General features: G+C 40.0%; 1 protein-coding gene and 1 long non-coding RNA gene across 2 annotated transcripts in view; one reads left to right on the forward strand and one right to left on the reverse strand.

The window, feature by feature from the left end:
* postnb (periostin, osteoblast specific factor b) overlaps positions 1 to 17,819 on the forward strand; it is a 19,073-nt gene extending 1,254 nt beyond the window's left edge. Inside the window, exons 3-22 of the mRNA XM_077541093.1 lie at positions 4,087 to 4,151; positions 5,020 to 5,177; positions 6,668 to 6,832; positions 6,918 to 7,064; positions 8,339 to 8,480; positions 9,217 to 9,429; positions 10,592 to 10,726; positions 11,196 to 11,344; positions 11,418 to 11,554; positions 11,716 to 11,846; positions 11,928 to 12,058; positions 12,229 to 12,331; positions 12,440 to 12,507; positions 13,449 to 13,494; positions 13,584 to 13,607; positions 14,979 to 15,095; positions 15,186 to 15,233; positions 15,329 to 15,406; positions 15,485 to 15,523; positions 17,287 to 17,819. Coding sequence (XP_077397219.1) covers positions 4,087 to 4,151; positions 5,020 to 5,177; positions 6,668 to 6,832; positions 6,918 to 7,064; positions 8,339 to 8,480; positions 9,217 to 9,429; positions 10,592 to 10,726; positions 11,196 to 11,344; positions 11,418 to 11,554; positions 11,716 to 11,846; positions 11,928 to 12,058; positions 12,229 to 12,331; positions 12,440 to 12,507; positions 13,449 to 13,494; positions 13,584 to 13,607; positions 14,979 to 15,095; positions 15,186 to 15,233; positions 15,329 to 15,406; positions 15,485 to 15,523; positions 17,287 to 17,315 — 2,125 coding nt within the window. The 3' untranslated portion in view covers positions 17,316 to 17,819. The remainder of the gene's footprint in view (positions 1 to 4,086; positions 4,152 to 5,019; positions 5,178 to 6,667; positions 6,833 to 6,917; positions 7,065 to 8,338; positions 8,481 to 9,216; positions 9,430 to 10,591; positions 10,727 to 11,195; positions 11,345 to 11,417; positions 11,555 to 11,715; positions 11,847 to 11,927; positions 12,059 to 12,228; positions 12,332 to 12,439; positions 12,508 to 13,448; positions 13,495 to 13,583; positions 13,608 to 14,978; positions 15,096 to 15,185; positions 15,234 to 15,328; positions 15,407 to 15,484; positions 15,524 to 17,286) is intronic.
* Positions 1 to 19,338, reverse strand: part of LOC144033185 (uncharacterized) — a 37,583-nt gene that overhangs the window by 6,489 nt on the left and 11,756 nt on the right. The gene's annotated exons all lie outside the window — the stretch shown is intronic.

Here is a 19,338-nt window from a genome sequence, read left to right on the forward strand (position 1 = left end):
AACATTTGATAGGAATCAACCCTGGAACCTATTAAAAGAAAGATGAAAGTCTCTTCTTTCATCAGAAACAAAAAAGTATGTTTCTATCTGTTTCCGTTTTGCAGCAATTAGCATTAGAAAAGAGCTAAGTTTAATCAGTTTTCACAAATCTATTTAAAATTCAAAGTAATTGAGCTTTTTTTTCTAGATGGCCCTGGTTGATCTCCTTTGCTCTGCTTCCACCTGCTGGCCGTTTGTGTAATAACTACCATTTCTGCAACCGTTTTTTGCAGTTTAGAGGCTGCTTCAAAGCCTTCTGTATGCTCTAGCATTAAAAAAAACAAAAACAAAAAAAAACGTATAAATACGTCTTTGGGACACTTAGAACATTAAAAAACCGTATTTATACGTTATTGGGAGTAAATGAGTTTTAATATAATATCAAACTTGCAGGTTTCCCTTAAAAATAAGTGCCTTACAGATGATTTGTGAAAAAAAAAAATGCATGTGGCAAAGACTCTTTCTTGACTACAACGTACCACTCGTTCTACTTTCTAATGAGACGGGGCTTTTGGTGCAATTCGGCTTGGTTAATTTAGTGTGGGTATTTTTTTTTTTTTTTTTTTTTTTTTTTTTAGAACATTTGATTTGACAGCCAAAACAAGCATGTGAGATTTTTATTGTGTTCACCCGTCAAGTGTCATTAACACTTTACGATACAATAATTTGGGCAACATGTTAAACATATGTTTCCGATGCATGTGCAATGCGCGTCTACTCTTGAGTGCAGGGTTGTTGTTTTTTTGTTGTTTTTTTGTTTTTGTTTTTTTTTTGGGGGGGGGGCTTCTGGGCATAAGACATTTTCAACCCTGAGTGACATCGGTTCGGCCGTTTCCAGCTTTATCGCATCCAAACCGGAACCTGAAACTCTTTGTAGTCTTTGCATGAAAGGACAGTCTTGTTCGTTATGTTTTGGAGGGTGGCCACCGTTTGAGTGTCACTGTGGTCAACCACAGACTCCAGGATGTGGCTCGGAATTGCTGACACGATTCATGAATGGAAAAGCCCGCCGTTTACTCCAATTGCACACTTTAGTTTTTCTCTCGCGCTCTCTTGCCCTTTCTGACTTCTCAGCACTTTTGTGTTAAAACATGGACGGGAGCCATGGTTTTTTTTTTTTTTTTTTGGTCATTCGTCTCTCTGTTGAACCCCAACCCTTCCATCACCAACATTCTCTATGACTGCCATGCTTGTTTGGGTTCTGCTATTTGTTATTTTGTTGCACTGGATGACACTCTTGCTTGCCATGTTATCATCTTCACATATTAGTTGCCATGACTTCTACTATATTTATTTATTTTTCTGCTGCTTTTGGCAGTTGGCAGATTCTTTTGGTGCAATACCGCCCCTTCTGATGTGTGTGCGGCAATTCTCTGTGATTTATTCTGATTCCAATTTACGGACAATTCTTATCTTAACTCTTTGACTGCCCAAAACGTTTAATGACGTATTCTAAAATCCTAATGAATGCTGCCAAAAACGTTAATTTACATTTATTACGTTTTTGTTTTCTCTCAATGGGCAACGCAACGTCTTGTGCTGCCTTGTCACTAAGCAAAAAATATTCGTGTCAAAGTCACTGTTGTGCAAAAAAAAAAAAAAATGCATCTTTTCACAAAAAGCTGGTTTTTCTCTTAATATTTTTGTATTTTCGCTTATGTCACTCCAATGACCTAATTTCAAATGGTGTTTACTAAAGAACAGAATAAGGTTGAAACATACTTTTTTTTTCTCTCATGAAAGAATGGAATCCAATCTTTCATATGGTATCCACCATATTTATGTCATCACACCGCACAATATTCTGTTTACTTTGAAAGATGAGTGAAAATGCTCCAAATCGGCTGGCACCTTTGGGGTTTTTTGGATAACGTTTGGCGGTCAAAGAGTTAATTAAAGTCTCCACCCAAGACGACGCAGGATGGGCCATTTTAACTGAAAAAGATCTTCTACGTATAAGCGGAAGTTTCAAATCGAACCGGAGCTCGTTCGCTGCCATCAACACAGTTAGGGAACGGGGATTTTGGTGGCCAGTCTACTCTTCTTGGTCTTGGTTTTTGTCAAATAAACTAACTCGAAAAAATGGGGTTTATGTTTTTTTTTTCTTCATGATTCATTTTTGGACTGGTGCGACTTTACACTTGAGCAACTTTGTCTGAAAAATACAACAGAAAAGCATGACCTATACAAAACCGCATTTTATTCTTTCAAGAAAACAATTCCACGTGCATTTTCCTAACTAACTAAATATATTCTACTTGACCAATTTACCGTGAATTTCAGAGGAGCCCGTTTCTTTTTCTAAAGGAAACGCTGACAAGTCAAAAGTTTCCGAATGCTCGGCCAGACACAATCGCTCTGTGTGAGAGAGCAATGTAGCAACTTTTTTTTTTTTTTTTTTCAAATGCTGAGTGTGGCCTGACTGGGCTGCTGTGTGATCTCATCGTAGTGCCTCCAAGTCTCATACAAACCACAAATAAGCACTATTAATAATACGGGTGACTTTCGGATCTAATCCCATTTTTATTTCAAGATTACAGTTTGGTCTTTGATCGGAATGTCAAGAATACAGTAACCGGCAATTAGTACAGGAATGTCAATCATCATTTAATTTAGTAGTATGAGTTTTAAACCACATTGCTAAAGAAAAACAAGTTATTGACTCCGACAGACGGACAAATGGACGGATGGAAAGACAGACAAAGTTTGGCTGAAGCAAATATGGTCCTTTGTCCTTAAAAGTGTTTTTTCTCAAATGAGACTTGGACGCATTTGCTGTTTTTGTCCTCTGACTGCAAACTGCATCCAATCCAGCATCTTTTCTTCATCAGATGATTCGAGCATGCAACATTTTTTGGTGTGTTTTGTCCCCAAAAATGTCTGAAATGTGCACAGGCTCACTATTATTGTCCATGTAGAAATGCAGGTGACTCACAGATGGAGCAACCATTTGTTTTGCAGCTTTCACATGGAATTTTTTATTTATTTTTTTCCCTACATGGATATTCGGCCATAGATTGCTCTCTCTTTGTTTATTCGATAAGGTTGTTTAAGTTTTTGTTACATGTGTAAGCAACAGAGCAGAAACCGAGCTATAACAGTGTGTATGTTCCTATCGTATATCTCCGTATGTATAAAACTGTGGCGTTCTTGTGGCTCTTTTTTTAATGTTGCATTGCATATGTCGCCTAGGCAAGTTTAAAGTATCCCCAAATGCTTCTAATAGTGGAAACGAAGTACAAACACGTTCATACCTGTGGACGCGAGAGGTATAGCTGCGTTTATATCTGGCTGCTTTTAAAAAAAAAAAAATTTTTAATGCTCCTCAGCCGCCCTGGGTGATCTGCTGCAGTTTAACTGCATCTCCAGCGGCAAACATACATTCTCAGGTGTTTGCTGAGAGACAAGCAACAGAATATCGCCATTGGTCATTGGACATACAGCGGACCACCATTCATCAAGTGGGATACGTACCACTTCCACCCATTACAGATAAAAATCTGCACTCCAGAAAGCGCGTGTAAAATTATTTAATAGTTTTGCACTTGCCATTAAACACACTTAAAACTTTAAACATTTGAAAGCAAAAAAAATCAACATGGCAATTTCTACTTCTTCGTGCTGCACGCAATAAGTTTAATAATTTCCATAGAAAGAGACCATAAATTGTCTTTGTGCTGACCAAAACATTCTGAAAGCCAACATTGAGCACTCTGCATTTCTGTGTGCCAAAATGAGGTTAACCAAATGACAAGCAACAACTACACTTGATTGTGAGCCTTAAAATGGAGCACTCTCTGAAATATAAATCTGCTATTTAAATGTTCGTTTAATCCAAGAGGCAGCGTTCCCATTAAGCTTTTGGAGCAAGACGCTCGACCACGTGGCATCTTTTGATGCTGAAGAGACAAAACGGTCACATCTGGAAACACTGTGACAATGCTGTCGGTAGCCAGATATAACATATCATCTGACAGTGCCTCTAGTCAACCTTTTAAAGGATTTGCTACCTGTCTGAGGTTTGTAACGTGTTTGTTTCACTTACAGGATGGTCCTTTACGAGTGCTGCCCAGGATATATGAAGCTGGATGGAATGCGCGGTTGCCCTGCAGGTGCGTTGCGGGAATGGACTTATGTCGGAGTCGATTTATAAAAGTTTTATTTGGGCATATCTTCCAAACCCGGTGAGCAGAAGTTTGCTATTACTCCAGTGAAACATGTTGCTCACACATGTCCTTTAGGGTGCACGTGTGTTTGAAACGCGATATAAAAACTCGGCTATCAGTGAAGCATTTCAACCTCCAACTTTCCTCAGTTTTCACAAATCTATTTAAAATTGTAAGTACCGGAATTTATCTTTTTTTCTAGATGGCCCTGGTTGATCTCCTTTGCTCTGCTGCCACCTGCTGGCCGTTACTACCATTTCTGCAACCGTTCTTTGCAGTTGAGAGGCTGCATCAAAGCCTTCTGTATGCTCTACCATTAAAAAACAAACAAAAAAACGTATAAATACGTCTTTGGGACACTTAAAACAAAACAAAAAACGTATTTACACGTTATTGGGAGCAAATGAGTTAATAATGTCCAGTTTATATTCAGAAGGGATTTGGGGGAAATCAGTGTTTGTAAAATTGGCTAACGCAAAGACAATTGCAATTTCTGAATAGGTTTTCTGTCAAAATGAAAAGACAAAACTAGACAAAATTTACTTGCTTTAACGGGCCGCATAAGAGGCTGCGATGGACCGAATCTTTCCCCCATGCGCCGAGTTTGACAACAGTGGGTTAACTGGTGGGTGTACCCCACCTCTAGCCCAAAGTCAACCAGGATAGGCTCCAGCTCACCCGCGAACCTAATGAGGACAAGCGCTGTAAAAAAAATGGATGGATGGATGCTGGTCTTTTTCCAAATTGTCTAACCTTTGAGACATCGGAATTCTGAGTCATCTCTGAAGTTCTTTGTTTCCTTCCCACCCCTTAGTGGCCCCGATCGACCATGTTTACGGCACGCTGGGCATGGTGAAGGCTCACTCCACCCAAAGATACGCCGACACGTCCAAGCTGAGGGCTGAGATCGAGGGATCTGGCTCGTACACCTTCTTTGCACCCAGCAATGACGCCTGGGACCTTTTGGATGGGGTGAGGTTCCACAGACAAATACGAAAATGTTCCGCTGATACAAAAAAAAAAGTGGCAAAATTACTCGCACTCTGTACTTAAGAAGAAGATGCTTGCAGGTGAAGTACAGCTTGAACTCCTCTACTTAGAAAAACAAGTACAGACTTGTAAATGTAGTCAAAATGACTCCAATTCACGTTATACCACACTTAGATGTTTAAAGGGTTGATTCAACTTTGACACTATTAAAACAACGCTCTGCTAAAATACTAAATTAGTTAATAATAATAACTGAACAAATATGCCTTATTTCTATTTTTTTAATGCTGTCAGGCAATTAAATTTTGAACGAATTAATCGCACAATTTTCCACGAATAACCCCTTTTTTTTTACTACTTCTGCTTTTTTTTGTACAAAACCTGTAACAGATCTTTACTTGAGTAAAATCTGGCAATTAAATGTAAAATCATCAAACTGAAACTATATTTAGAATCCAAGATGTTCTTATGGCTTTTTTGACCCTAACCCTTGAAACTAACTGAAAGTACATTTTACTTACAAAACTAACTAAAAACTAACTAAAATATAGTATATAATTATAGCAAACATGTCCTTCGTTTTAGTCTTTGGTAATTAATTTAATGCATGAGCCTTTGGGGATGATTTTAAATGTGATTTTTAGTAAATTTATTTGGATATAAACCGGAATAATGACGTCACGCCCATGGTGTTTTTAAAATATTGCGCACAAGTAATACACATTTAAAAAAAAAACTAAAACTAATACTGAAACTAACTAAACTAAAACTAAGCATTTATTAGAGAACTAAAACTAAATACAAAAACTAACAGAACTACCCTGAAAACTAATTAAAACTAACTAAAAAAAAACACACAAAAAAAACCTCAAAACAAAATAAAAACTAAAATGATTACATATTACAAATAAATTGGTTTACATACAGTAGAATTTTTCGAAATATGCAAAAGCACAAATAAATTATTTGTACAATTTTTAGGACTAAACCCAATTTCTCTTCATAACATTATGTGGCCCTTGCGTCCTTCTGATTTTCTGGATGTGGCCCTCAAATGAAAAAGTTTGGACACCCCTGCTTTAGAGGATTTAATCTCTTGAGTTAATGCTTTATTTTTTTGTCAGATTAGACTGGGAATTTTTGAAGGCCAAAAGCTGGTGGTTTAAGGCAAACACAAGACAACATTCGCCACGAATCACGCAATTTCTAGTGAATATCTTGCTTCTCTGAATCTGTTAAGACCTTAAGAGCTCAATCATTCAAGACCTCAACCCCAGTTGAATTGAATTCTCTCTATTTATGTGTTTTTTGGTTTTCTTACGTTGCATACGTTATCCGCAGATGTTAAAAATGATAATGAGTCTATTTTGAAAAAGTAACGAGCAGAAAGTGAAGTAAAGTGTTTTCAGTACTCAAGGTTACTTGCCACCACTGTGATCGTACATTCATCGTATTTTCCCCCCTTGCGACAGAGCATGCGGGCCGCGCTTGAAAGCAACGTCAACATCGAGCTATACAACGCCCTGCATTACCACATGGTCAACAAGCGCCTCCTGACCAAAGACTTCCGCAACGGCATGACAGTCAAGTCCATGTACAACGACCTGGGTCTGCTCATCAATCACTACTCCAATGGGGTAAGCGCCACCGTCACTTAGTGTTGACCGTCACCTGGCCCCCGCGGCGTCACGCGCGTTATCAACGCTGCGTTTGCAACTGCAGGTGGTGACGGTCAACTGCGCCAGGATCATCCACGGCAACCAGGTGGCCACCAACGGCGTCGTTCACGTGATCGACCGCGTCATCAGCGCCGTCGGGAGAAGCATCAAGGACGTTATCGAGGTTGAGGATGACCTGCAGTCGTTGAACGTGAGTTGTAGTCTGCGGCGGGTCTGGGTCTTACCCGACTTCATCCAGATCCTAATACCACCACTATTCTTGGGGTGTGCTCAAAAAATCGATACGGCAATATATCGTTGTGGGCCTCATTACAATACACGTATCGATACGCAGGCGTCAGAATCGATATTGCTCGTTAACTTTAAATAGGCAGTTAACGTTTGCCTTTGCAGTTTGCATTGTACCTAAAAAAATAAAAAACCAGCAGCGTCTTTGAAGTTAATTGCCTTCAATTAATGCAAAAATAGCTCACCAGTGATTGGACACTCTGTCTTGCTAAGAAAAATTAAAGCAGAGGAAGAATATTAATATTTATTTACTTATAAACTTAGTTTGCACATGTCTTAATGGACCAGTTTTCCTATATTTTGTTTAAAAACGAAGTAGAATGTGTTACATGAAAAAAATGCTGTTTTTGTTTCCCCAAATATTTCAAATAAGAACATTTTAGAGCTGTAATTTTAATACGTTGATATTTTTGCTCATATCGGCTCATGCCTATTAATAATTGTTCCCAGTGTGTCTGTGAAAGCTGCAAATTTAGACCAGGCTCACCGCTTTGGTGGGAAACCAGAAGAGCTGCTAACAAAAATATTTTTGTCAGTCAGCATAACAAACATATCCTTTAGGCATACATATGACTATTATAAAATACATATTGGGATACGTATCGCCATGAAGATCAAGTATTGAAACACATATGTATCGAGATACGTATCGTATCGCGGCCCCTGTATCGCGATACGTATCGTATCGTGAGGTTGGCGGCAATACCCAGCCCGACATGACATTTCAAAACGATAACCTTATGGTTTAATATTGTATTTAGTGTTACTAAGACTCGGGCATAGGGTTGGAGTACAGTCATATTAGATGCAACTTTCTATTCTCTGACATAGCAGTGTTATTGGCAGGATATTGAAATAACTACAGATGCAGTCCTTGTTTAGCAGATTTTTCCGACACAAACGGGAATAACTTGTTGAAGCCGTGCTTTTAAAGTGAGCTCTGTTATTTTCTGGTGTGTCCAAACTGATTTTATTCAAAACGAAACTTATTGTATCTATTTGTGTACATATATTTGTCTTTTTTCTCCCTTAATGTGATGTCATGATCGTACATATAACCATGATCATATTGGTCAAAATACTCTTGACACTAAATGTTCATTTACGTTTCCTCTCTAGACCCGATCAAGTAGTTTCCGCCTGCTAAACGTGACCCGATTGTTTTCTTCCACTCAGGATATTGCCCAGAACTCCGGATTGTTAGACAAGCTGGGTCAGGCCGGACACTTCACTCTCTTCGCCCCCACCAATGAAGCATTTGCCAAGCTCGGAGGCGACGTGGTGGAAAGGCTCCAGAACGACAAGCAGGTCCTCCAAGGTACACTACATGCTCTCATGCTCCCTGGATTCAGAGTCTACAACCATAACACAAGGTGTCTTTGTAGCTAAAAGATGACGGTACAAGCATAGATATGCAGAATTAAAAATTCTCCAGCTTGGTGTTTGTTTGACTTTTTTGTCACAGGTTCAGTCGGCTCCAATTGGAAACAGCTGGAACCGCAATATTCTGTGCAATGAGTCTGGAACACACTGGACACACTTTGGCAAACCAAGCATAACAAATTTTGGTGGGGAATAATAACAAAAATTAGTCTCCACTTTCAAATCACCCATGTAATCGTAAGCAGAAAGTCAACAGATGAAAGAGAATATTTCACAATGTAATAGGATCACACATTTACACTGATAAAGTCCTTTTGCGAGGTAGCAAATCCTATCTTTGTTAAACTTTTCTAAAATTTCATCAAGGTGATGTTGTTTTTGTCTGCAGCAACATAAAACAGCTTTCCTTGGAAGCAGTAGTTACACAAAGTAGACTGGTCAACCTCAAACATTTTATTGGCTGATGATGTCAGATCACACAATCCCACACAAAGTTAAACAGAACCGTGGCAGAATCCCAAGTGGATTAGGACCCAAAGGATCCAAGGGTCTTCTGGTTCCCGAGAACTTCTGTTTGTAGTGTAACATGAGATGGAGCACAAAGCCACCCAAGCTGCTAGCAAGCCAATCAATGTGACTACTTTCATTACAAACTTGTCTTTGTCTTCCAGCTCTGCTGAATTTCCACCTCCTCGACTCAGTGCAATGCTCTGAGGCCATCATGGCCGGCACCTCTTACGAGACCCTGGAGGGCAACAACATTGTGATCGGCTGTGACGGTGAAAGCTTGACTGTCAATGGCATTAAGATGGTGCGTAAGAAGGACATTGTCACAACCAATGGCGTCATCCACCTCATTGACCAAGTGCTCATGCCAGACTCAGGTTAGATCTGCCTTCTCTGCTCCTTTCAACTTCACTGACCTATGCCTTACCACCAGGCAACTATATGCTTCATTGCTCTTCGGCATCAGTAATGTGAACACAGGACTGAAAAGATCTAATACCTTAGCAAATGATCTCTGACCAAAGATAAAAATGTTAAATACCTTCCAAAATCTTTTGGGCCCTTTCTCTGAAACTTGACAGACCTGGCTTTTGACCTCATCTAGCTAGTCCTAAACCCAAACGCTGCTTACAATTCTAATTCGCATCAACCCTACAAACCCTCAAAAAGGGGCGAACGTTTGTGAAGATAGCAAATGTTGATTTCTCGCCAGTCTTTGTTCAAGGTTCGCTAAACGTTCTCCAAAAAGATTTAATGATTCTCTGAACCATTTCACTGCGATTGGCTGGCAACCAGTCCAGGTTGTACCCCGCCTACTGCCCAGAGCCAGCTGGGATAGGCGGCAGCACCCCCCGCGACCCTTGTGAGGAATAAGCGGTCAAGAAGATGGATGGATGGATGGATGAACCATTTCAATGTTTTTTTTTCTTATCCAACATTTCCTTGCGACAAGTAAAACCATCAAAATGTTTGGCAAACATTTAGAGAACCATGACAAGAAATCAACATTCACTACCTTCGCAAACACGCAAATGTTCGCCCCCCTCACTGGGATATGGGCTTTACACAACCTCAAGTCGAAATCTAACCCCAGTCCTTAAAACAAACCTCAACATAACCCTATTCCTAAAACCAACAATGTAACCCAAACTCCTACACTAACCCCAAGCTTGACCCCAAATTCCTGCTTGGGCATACATAAACAAGATCCTCCATGACAAAAGTCTGATTAAGGATTGTGTCCAGAATGTTTTATGAACCCTGACCCAACTTTAACCCTAAACCCCAACATTAAAGGCTTTCCCACATTTCACCTAGCGGAGTGCCGCACATCGTCGTTGACCCCATTTGTTGTCCTATGGTTTTGTAAATGAATCCAGCATTCAAGAAAACTGAATGTTTCCAGAAGACCTACTGTATGTCTTAACCCAACCCCAAACAAAGCTAAACTTAGTCCTACTGATTTGTGAATACGAAACACACATAATCGCAAGACTTGACCCTGTTTTAACTGTGTCGGGATTCTATCTACTTTTTAAGCCAAACAGGTGATGGAACTGGTGGGAAGTTCCCAGTCCACCTTTGGCGACATGGTGTCCGAGCTGGGCCTCTCTGCCGCCATGAGGCCCGAGGCTGAGTACACGCTCCTGGCCCCTCTCAACACTGCCTTCAACGGTAAGCACCGTCCTGTCCAATCCAATACGTCATAAAACTTCATGTTCTTCCACTAAGGACGAAACCAAGTGGAAGCCCCGGTGTTGTGTTTGTCAAATGTGTTCAACAGTCAATGGGGGCTGGATACTTTATAGGTTTTGGAAAAAGTGGTACGAATTCACAAGACGCCAAAAGCTGGAAGTAACAGGAACATCGTGCTCGCTCTGTAAATTTTTCCCATTGCGGAGACGTGATTTGTAGCTGGATGAACACCGTCCAGCTGCTGAGTTTGAGCTTGTGGCGTAAATTATTCATAACCGCTGTGCCTTTCCTCATCCGTGCTCCGTTTTGTCAACTGCAAATGGTGAGGGATGACCTCTCCATTTGCACGATAACAAATCCCTTCACCAATTTGCCAATTAATTCAGGTACATGTTAATCGTCCATCAACTGCACAATACTGAGATCTGTTGAAATATATTTGCTACAGATGAGGTGATGTCCATGGATCAGAGGATGCTCAAGTTTATCCTGGAGAACCACATCCTGAAGAGAAAGATCATCCTCGGACAGCTGTATAACGGGCAGACGCTGGAGACCATCGGCGGAAAACTCCTGAGGGTCTTCATCTATCGCACCGTGAGTTTGACAGCCCTCAAGCCTTGTGCGACTGAGCCGTGATCTGGAATGCTTTGTGTCCGTTCTTTTGAAGGCCGTGTGCATCGAGAACTCCTGCCTCATCAGAGGAAGCAAGGAAGGAAGCAATGGAGCACTCCACCTTATGAGGAGCTTCCTCAAACCGGCCGAAAAATCCATGTATGAGATTTTGAGAGAGCACGGCGGGTTCAAGTAAGTAGAGCTACTCTTCACGAAAGCGGACCTTGGCATCAAGATACTGCGTCACTCGTTTAAACTGCAGCATTTTAAAAGTTTCCATTAATAGCGGATATATGTGTAAGGGGAAAAAGATGTTGCAGTATTCCGGTGCCAAGTTCCTCTTTGTGCTGCAGGATCTTTTTGTCTCTGATGGAAGATGCCGGACTGACTGACTTGTTGAGACAAGAGGGAGACTTCACCTTATTCGCCCCGACTGACAAGGCTTTTGCCGGTTTAAGGGAGAGAGATTTCACATTGCTGAAGAGTAGGCCTCCTGCACGCCCGGTCCGAGCGCACGTAACATGTTGCTGGCTGATAATAACTCTTGGTTCTTCTTCAAAATGAGGTGACATCAATGCTCTCAGAACTATCCTTCTCTACCACATCAATAACGGCATCTTCATTGGTGGCGGTTTGGAAACGGGAGTAACGAACCTTCTGAAGTCCTTGCAAGGCAGCAACCTCAAAGTGATGTTTGTGAGTAGAGTTACACATATTTGCATTTTGGGGGGTTTTCTTAGAATATCAGGCAGTTATTTGTGGTGCAATTATCGAATGAATGCAATTTACAGCAAGCTGTTAGCCATTAATATGAAGAGTCATCCAAGGTCTTGGGTTTGAGGTTTGTGGATGTTTGTCTTTCGCAGGCAAATGACACAATGCGAGTCAACTCGGTACAAATCCCCGACTCTGACATCATGGCCACAAATGGAGTCATTCACTTTGTCAACCGAGTCTTGTATCCCACTGGTACAATTTTCCATTTTATGCAAAATCTGCCAAGCTCTATGACGCACCTCCAACCCCCTCTTCTCACGGTGTAGTATTTTTGATGGGAGTTTGCACACTTTTACGCAGATATCCCCGTTGGAAGCCAAGATCTTCACTCGCTACTGAAGAGGCTGATTACTTATATGCAGATTAAGGTTGGTAAGGGCCTCATGCCATTGTACACAACCTCAGGAATGTGAATATTGTTGTATATCAAATATATTCTATTTTTGTGTTCATACCACTCCTTGAGAAGGTTGACTAGTAGTACCAACCTAAACTAAATTGTGCTTGTATCCGAATCATCCTATTCTAAAATTCTGCTCTACTGATTTTGTGTTGAATGGAAACTGTGTCTAGTACCTATACTATTAGGGATGTCACAATAAGGGCAATATCGTGATATCGTGATACTAAAACTGCCACAATATCGTCGTCGTCATGTTCACAATAATTAAAAGGAACACATCTGTTAAAAAAGTCAGGTTGCTTTTCATTTGTGCAGTTCTAGCACCCTCTAGTGGCTAGTTTATTAGTGCACTTTAATTTTCATTAGGGATGTTTTGGCCTTCTATGTTTAAAATCTTTGCTAATTGTCAGATGAAGGGGAAACTAATTTGCTTGTGAAGCGATCAATGTGTGCTTACATTACCAAGTAAGTGCCTCAATATTGTTATTAGAGATTGTAGGTGGTTTATATGCATTGCTGTAATGTACAAAAACACAATATTGTGCTTTTTTCTTTTTCTTTTTTTTTTAGTATGAGCTCTTTTTTACAATATTGTGATCTTTTTTAAATATCGCCAATGCCCCCACAATATCGTGATAATTATCGTATCGTGATCTTCATATCGTGACAATATCGTATCGTGATGTTTGGATATCGTTACATCCCTATATACTATACATGGTTTAATTTGGTTGTAATTGGACAAAATCTGTAGGACAAGTTGTTGTTTTTTTGTTTGTTTGTTTTTTTAACCAAATGAGTTCTTGACAGTTTTTTGTGCATCTATTAAACCTACCCAAAGGAAATTGTTTCTGGACAGCAGTACGTGTTATTTGTACTAACATACTTTCACGTTTGAATTTTCAGTACATTCCAGGCTTCAGATACCAGGAAATCCCCCTCACGTTTTTGAGTGAGTAGCAAAACAATTTTAATTTAAGCTACACTATTTATTACATGTTTCAAATCTCCTGATGGCTTTCTATCTCCTGTTGTCATTAGAGAGGTTCATCACACGAGTTGAAGGTACAGTAATGACGATTAAACACCGTTAACATGTGATTCCCCATCAGGAAATTCTTTACACATGCACAAGCTTTGGGTAGCAAAGCATACACCTGTAGTTTCATCTAGTAGCCAGACCTCATATGACAGAATTTACAAGCAAATATGAAAACATCAATAACAGGCCTCAAGCAGGCAATAAGTGAGTTCAAATACTGTTTTACGCTCGACAGAAAGCAGATTAATGTGGCAAGTGGTGACATGTTCATTACTGGTCTCACAGATCACTTCATCAACGTCAATTTAATCCTGCTCAAATTATGAGTGACGGCTGCACAAGCATTTGAACCGAAGCACATCGATTTGCACTTTTTGCATCAAACAACCAAATAACTACTGGAAAACCTTTTTTTTTAATGTAGAAGAGGTTTTCCATGGCACGTTTTCCTACTGACCACAAAGGGGAGTCCCTGGCTCTGGTGGAGTACCTCTGAAGAGAGACAAAAAAAAATAAAAATAAAATCTCACACCGGTCTCTGTCACATATAATGCGCAAAACAGATGCCAATGTTTGTTTTTTTTGGTTGGGGCGTGGGATGTTAAACAGACGTATCTGATGATGTAATGCTTTCTTCCTTGGCACATGTTGCAGAACTCTGCAGAGCACAAAGAAAAAGTGAATTGGAAGGAGAGGTGGAGAAACTGGAGTCTCATGACTCGTCTCGAGTCAGACTCGAGGTGCCAATTTACGCAATTTTAGGACTTGCGACTTGCTTGGCCAAAGCCTAGGACTCAACTTGACCTAGACTTGGCCTTCTTGAGACTCAAGTTAACTTTAACTGGAACTATATTTCAGACGCAGGTAAACTAGTGAGGATAGATTAAACGTTTTGCTCACCAATAAAGAATCAAACATTACGTAAACTTTAAGTCAATATGCATTGAATTGAGAAGACAACAAAGTGATAATACAGAGACTACAATTTGGAAATTAGTTATGAATGTGTTATAAATAGTGAAAAAAAATCTATATATCCAATACATGTTGTGACTAAGCAAGATTGTATGACATTTTCCACAGTAACTTGGGACTTGCTTGGGGCATTGAAACATGGAAAAATGTAGTTTCACACCAAATAGTCCGACTGTTCAATTTCCAATCCAATCCATCCAATTTGTGGCGATGAATGAAACTGATGTCAGGGTTTGATTTTTCTAAATTCCAGGCTAGCTACCAATTGAGTTGTAAAATTAAGCTTGTGTCAGGAATCTTCTAATAGTGAATCATATTCTTTTTATAGAAACATTTCTGATAGGTTGATTGGTAATGATGTATCCATGAAAATGACAATTTCTCTTCATTACCATGTTTTTCTTTTTTGGCTTATTTAGTAGTTCCCGACGTGACCAAAGTGACGAGGGTCATCCAACAGGAACCGTCCATCACCAAGGTGACCAGAGTCATTGAAAGTGACCCCACCATCACCAAAGTCACCAGAGTTGTCTCAGGCAAGTGTTAATATGGGACTAAAAAAACAGACCAATCTCACATGGCAGCTGCTGCTTTAGACGACTTTACTTGACTGCGTTGTTTTCCAGGACCTCAGTATTCAGTCAGCACTGGCACCTCCCACGTCGCCGTGGATGGTTAGTCAAACTATTTTACTGAATGTCATTACAATGGTGACAATCGCTCGGTTAAACACTTTTGTTTGTATTTTGACCTCGTCTGCTTCCTGTAGGATCTAACCCTGCACAGATCTCCACCATTGAGACAGACACAAATTTCGAAGGCGACCAACTTGTCAAGATGATTAAAGGTGAGCTTGGAGCAACTGTAGTGTACAGTAGTGGAAATACACCGTGTGACCAGATGATGTTTGCTTGCCTTCATATAGAGGGCGTTTCGAGGAGAAACCCTACCCGAAGAGTTTTAGGTAAAGCAATGATTCTGTCGGTGAACGCCTCTCCCGCTAAAATAAAACGCAATTAATTCAAAGCTGGTTGAGCCTGCATTCAGCTGTCAGTCATTTGCTTTGTCTTTTAAGGTAACAGTCTGAAACGTGTGTAATACTGCTGTGTGTGTTTAATCAGAGTAGGAAGTAGGACATTTTGACTGCTTTCATTCGTGAAACTAGCGTGGCTTGATAACGTTTTGCATGTAAATCGATTCAGAGATTTGTTGCCAACTTGCCTTAACCTCTATTTTATTTTGACCCTGTGGTTCCAAATCCTTTAGAAATGAAGACCAGGTCTGTGGGGGGGTGGACAGGTCATTGCCCATGTTTTTGTTTGGTATATTTTTTAACTTCCAGCAGTTTCAATGGTGGCATGCTAGGAATTTGCTGAGTAATTTGAAGTGATAAATGATTGACATTCCACCAAAGTTTTATGTTTCACCCTATACAGTAAATATAGCAGGCAAGCATGGGGCTCCAAAAAATAAATAAATAAATAAAATCTTCCCCCGCAAGGTCCACTAAGACAGTAGTCTCCGGTCTCTATTGTGGTGTGTGGGACCCAATCACCGTCCCAACCTAGCCTCCTCTTGCAGACCTTCCGTAGCTAATCCAAGCTAACAATGAAAACATATGTTTTATAACCATTCAAATTTACAACTTTTAAGTTATTTCCCTTGAAAGGACAATCACAAAGCTCCCGCCAGAGAACCTGGCTTAGCAGAATGGTTGGAAACGTAAACAGCCAGTTGCTAAGCAACAACAATCATCTAGCAGCCGCGCACATTTCGTTTAATCCCTGGCATCCGGAAATCGTTACGCAGTAGAACACGATCAAGGTTCTTATTTTTTTTTCCTGTCTCTAGAAGGATCATCATGGATTCAGGGATTAGATTTAAGTGGTAAATTTAGGAGCATGGGAACCTGCGGAAATGTTAATCATGTCATCTTTAATGATCACGATTCAATAGGGTGATTATATGTTTTTGATGATCTGAAAAACTCACCGGAGATTTCATATATTATTTTTCATGCGCTTACGTTTTCTACAACCAAATCGCTTAATGACTACTATCCGGTATTTCAAAAACACGGCTGTTAAATCCCGGATGATTTTGAGGTCCTACTCATGTTTGTCAATCTGTCCTTGAGACCATTTGATACCTCAAGTCTCGTTTGTACGAGTGCAACAAAAGGGCAGCTTTGGCCCCAGCAAGATTGGTCACCATTGAAGTCTCATTCCTTGCCATAAATGTTTATGATTTGACAGTTGTGCCAATTAAATACAAATACTTCCAAAGAGAAATGTGAATGGCCACAGCTTGTCCTATAATTAATGGCATCACTACTCCAGCTAGTTAGTTCTGATAACACCACCGCACCTTGCACAACAGAAATACTGTAAACAAAGCCATCCTAAACTCGGCAGATAACCACATGCCGATATAGATATCAAAATAATGCATAATCTAATGCAGTCAAACTTTTTGTCTTTTCTTGTGCATGCATTCATGTTGTGCTGCCATGCTTGCTGCTGCCATATTTGTACTAATGCTGTTCATTTAGCATCCTGCGCTGTCTATTATAGTGTGATTGTACACTCAGAGAGAAGATCATTCAGTGCTCCTGCTTTGCCCAATTTGATATTTCCATGAAGGGAATGCTGATACATTCCTCAAAACTCCTCCTCTACCTTGAAAAAAATTTTTTTTTAAATGTCCCTTTCCTTTTTGTCTTCCAAGCTGGCAGCAGGCGAAGAGGAAGGGACTGAGCCTGGACGAGTGGGCAGTGACCTGAATTCAGGCAGCGCAGCAGGTTGAAAGTGGCTCGCTGACACAGGGGACGCACTTTAAATGTCATTTCAAGCGTACTCTCAGTTAAAAACGGTTTTGGTAAGCAATCGCAACGGTACTTTGAATGCATATCCACTTTTAAGTGTTTCAAATGCAAACAAATGAACATTCTGGCTTGACTTTAATATGAGCCATTAGGGGAGCAATAAAAGAAAAACACACAATTCAATTCTACACTTTTTTTCCCCTGTGCCTTTGCCGGAGTCAAAGCAATGAAACTCAAGTAGAAGATTTTGTAAATCCTAGCATGATAAATGAGTAGATGAATGATGTCTTCAGAGCCTTAAATGCTGTTTTCTCCTCTGGCTTTTAAGTTGTTAGAAAAGTTCCACGCACATTTTTTTATGTGTCTCTCATTTCCAACAATGTATCCATCTAAATGTTTCCCTGCTTTCTCGCTTTTTCCCAACCATTTTCCAATAAAGTGCATTCTTTGATATAAACATGCCACTGTTTCCCAAAGGACACCTGACAACGATGGCGCTGCGTATTTCCCAAGTTCCTTAAAAGGTCTCGTGTATCCAATGTTGAATCCTCATCATGTCTCTTTTGTCAATTTACAGGTTTTTCCAAGTACACGTTTAACTCATTCACTCCCGGCCATTTTCACTGAAGCAACCCCTTTACTGGATTTTGACTGCTTTTGCAAGGCCCACAGAGTATTGTATTCTATTGCTATAAAACCACCAAAAGAAAAATAAGCATCTCTTCTTTCATCAGGAAAAAAAAAAGGCATGTTTCTATCTGTTTCAGTTTTGCAGCAATTAGCATTAGAATATAGCTAAGTTTCATTACAAATCTGTTTAAAACAGTGGGGGGGGGAAAAAAATGCAACATGGCTCTGTTTGATCTCTTATACTCTTCTGCCACCTGCTGGCTGTTTTTGTAATAACTACCATTGCTTCAAGCGTTTTCTTCAGTTCCGAGGCTGCATCAAAGCCTTCTGTATGCTCTAGCATAAAACACATAAAAAAAAACGTATAAATACGTCTTTGGGAGCAAATGAGTTCATAATGTTAAATTCTTCCTCTGTTTCCAAGTTATAATAATTGATGGCGGATGGAGTAGCTGGCCGTCTGCTTTGGCAAGCTCACAAGAAGAGATTTTAAATAGAAAAACTCTCTTTCATGTGTATCCAAGTGGACTGGCCTGCAGGCCTGTGAGGTCTGCGTGCTTGCTTTGGGTGTTGCAAGTACACTTTGGATAGAATTAATCAACAGCAAATACATTTGATTGTGGGAAACTGTTCTCCAGGTGACTTGAAGAAGCCCATGATGAAGCTAACTGGCTAACTAGCTATGCTCCCGCGTACGGCAGCTGAGAATGCAACACGATCGCGAGGAAACATGGGAAATGACCTCAACCTTCTAATGCCGCTTCCATCACGATGTTTTAAACACATGTCGGTAAAAGAAGACTACTGGAAACCCGGTGTTGTGGCGGGTAAAGGAAATCCCAGATTCAGAACGTTTGAGCTCAAATTGAGGAATTTTATGGAAGGAAGGAAGGAATGTTGTACCACTGCTCTTTCACATCTTTGTGGTACTTGGTAAGGCTGCACAATATATCGAAAAATTATTGATAACGCGATATTGGCCCATGCAATTTGCATATCGCAAAAACATGCAATAAGTTTAACGTGGTATTTTATGCTTTTATCTGCATTTGACCACTCAGACACTAACTAAAATGTGCACCGCCAACCAATAGTTGAACATTATCCCAATTAATTACAATGAATTAACTAAGAATACACCGGGTTTGCTTATTTTCTCGCATGAAAAAAATATAATTCTAATTTCTAATCTAATTTCTTAAGGTACATGTTAACTCATTCACTCGCAGCCATTTTTGACTGATTTTGCAAGACCCACAGAATATTCTGTTCTATTGTTATAAAAACATGGAACCTACCAACAAAAAAAAAAGATTAGTCTGTTC

This window comes from Festucalex cinctus, chromosome 13, assembly GCF_051991245.1.
Source record: "Festucalex cinctus isolate MCC-2025b chromosome 13, RoL_Fcin_1.0, whole genome shotgun sequence".
NCBI classification, from domain to species: Eukaryota; Metazoa; Chordata; class Actinopteri; order Syngnathiformes; family Syngnathidae; genus Festucalex; species Festucalex cinctus.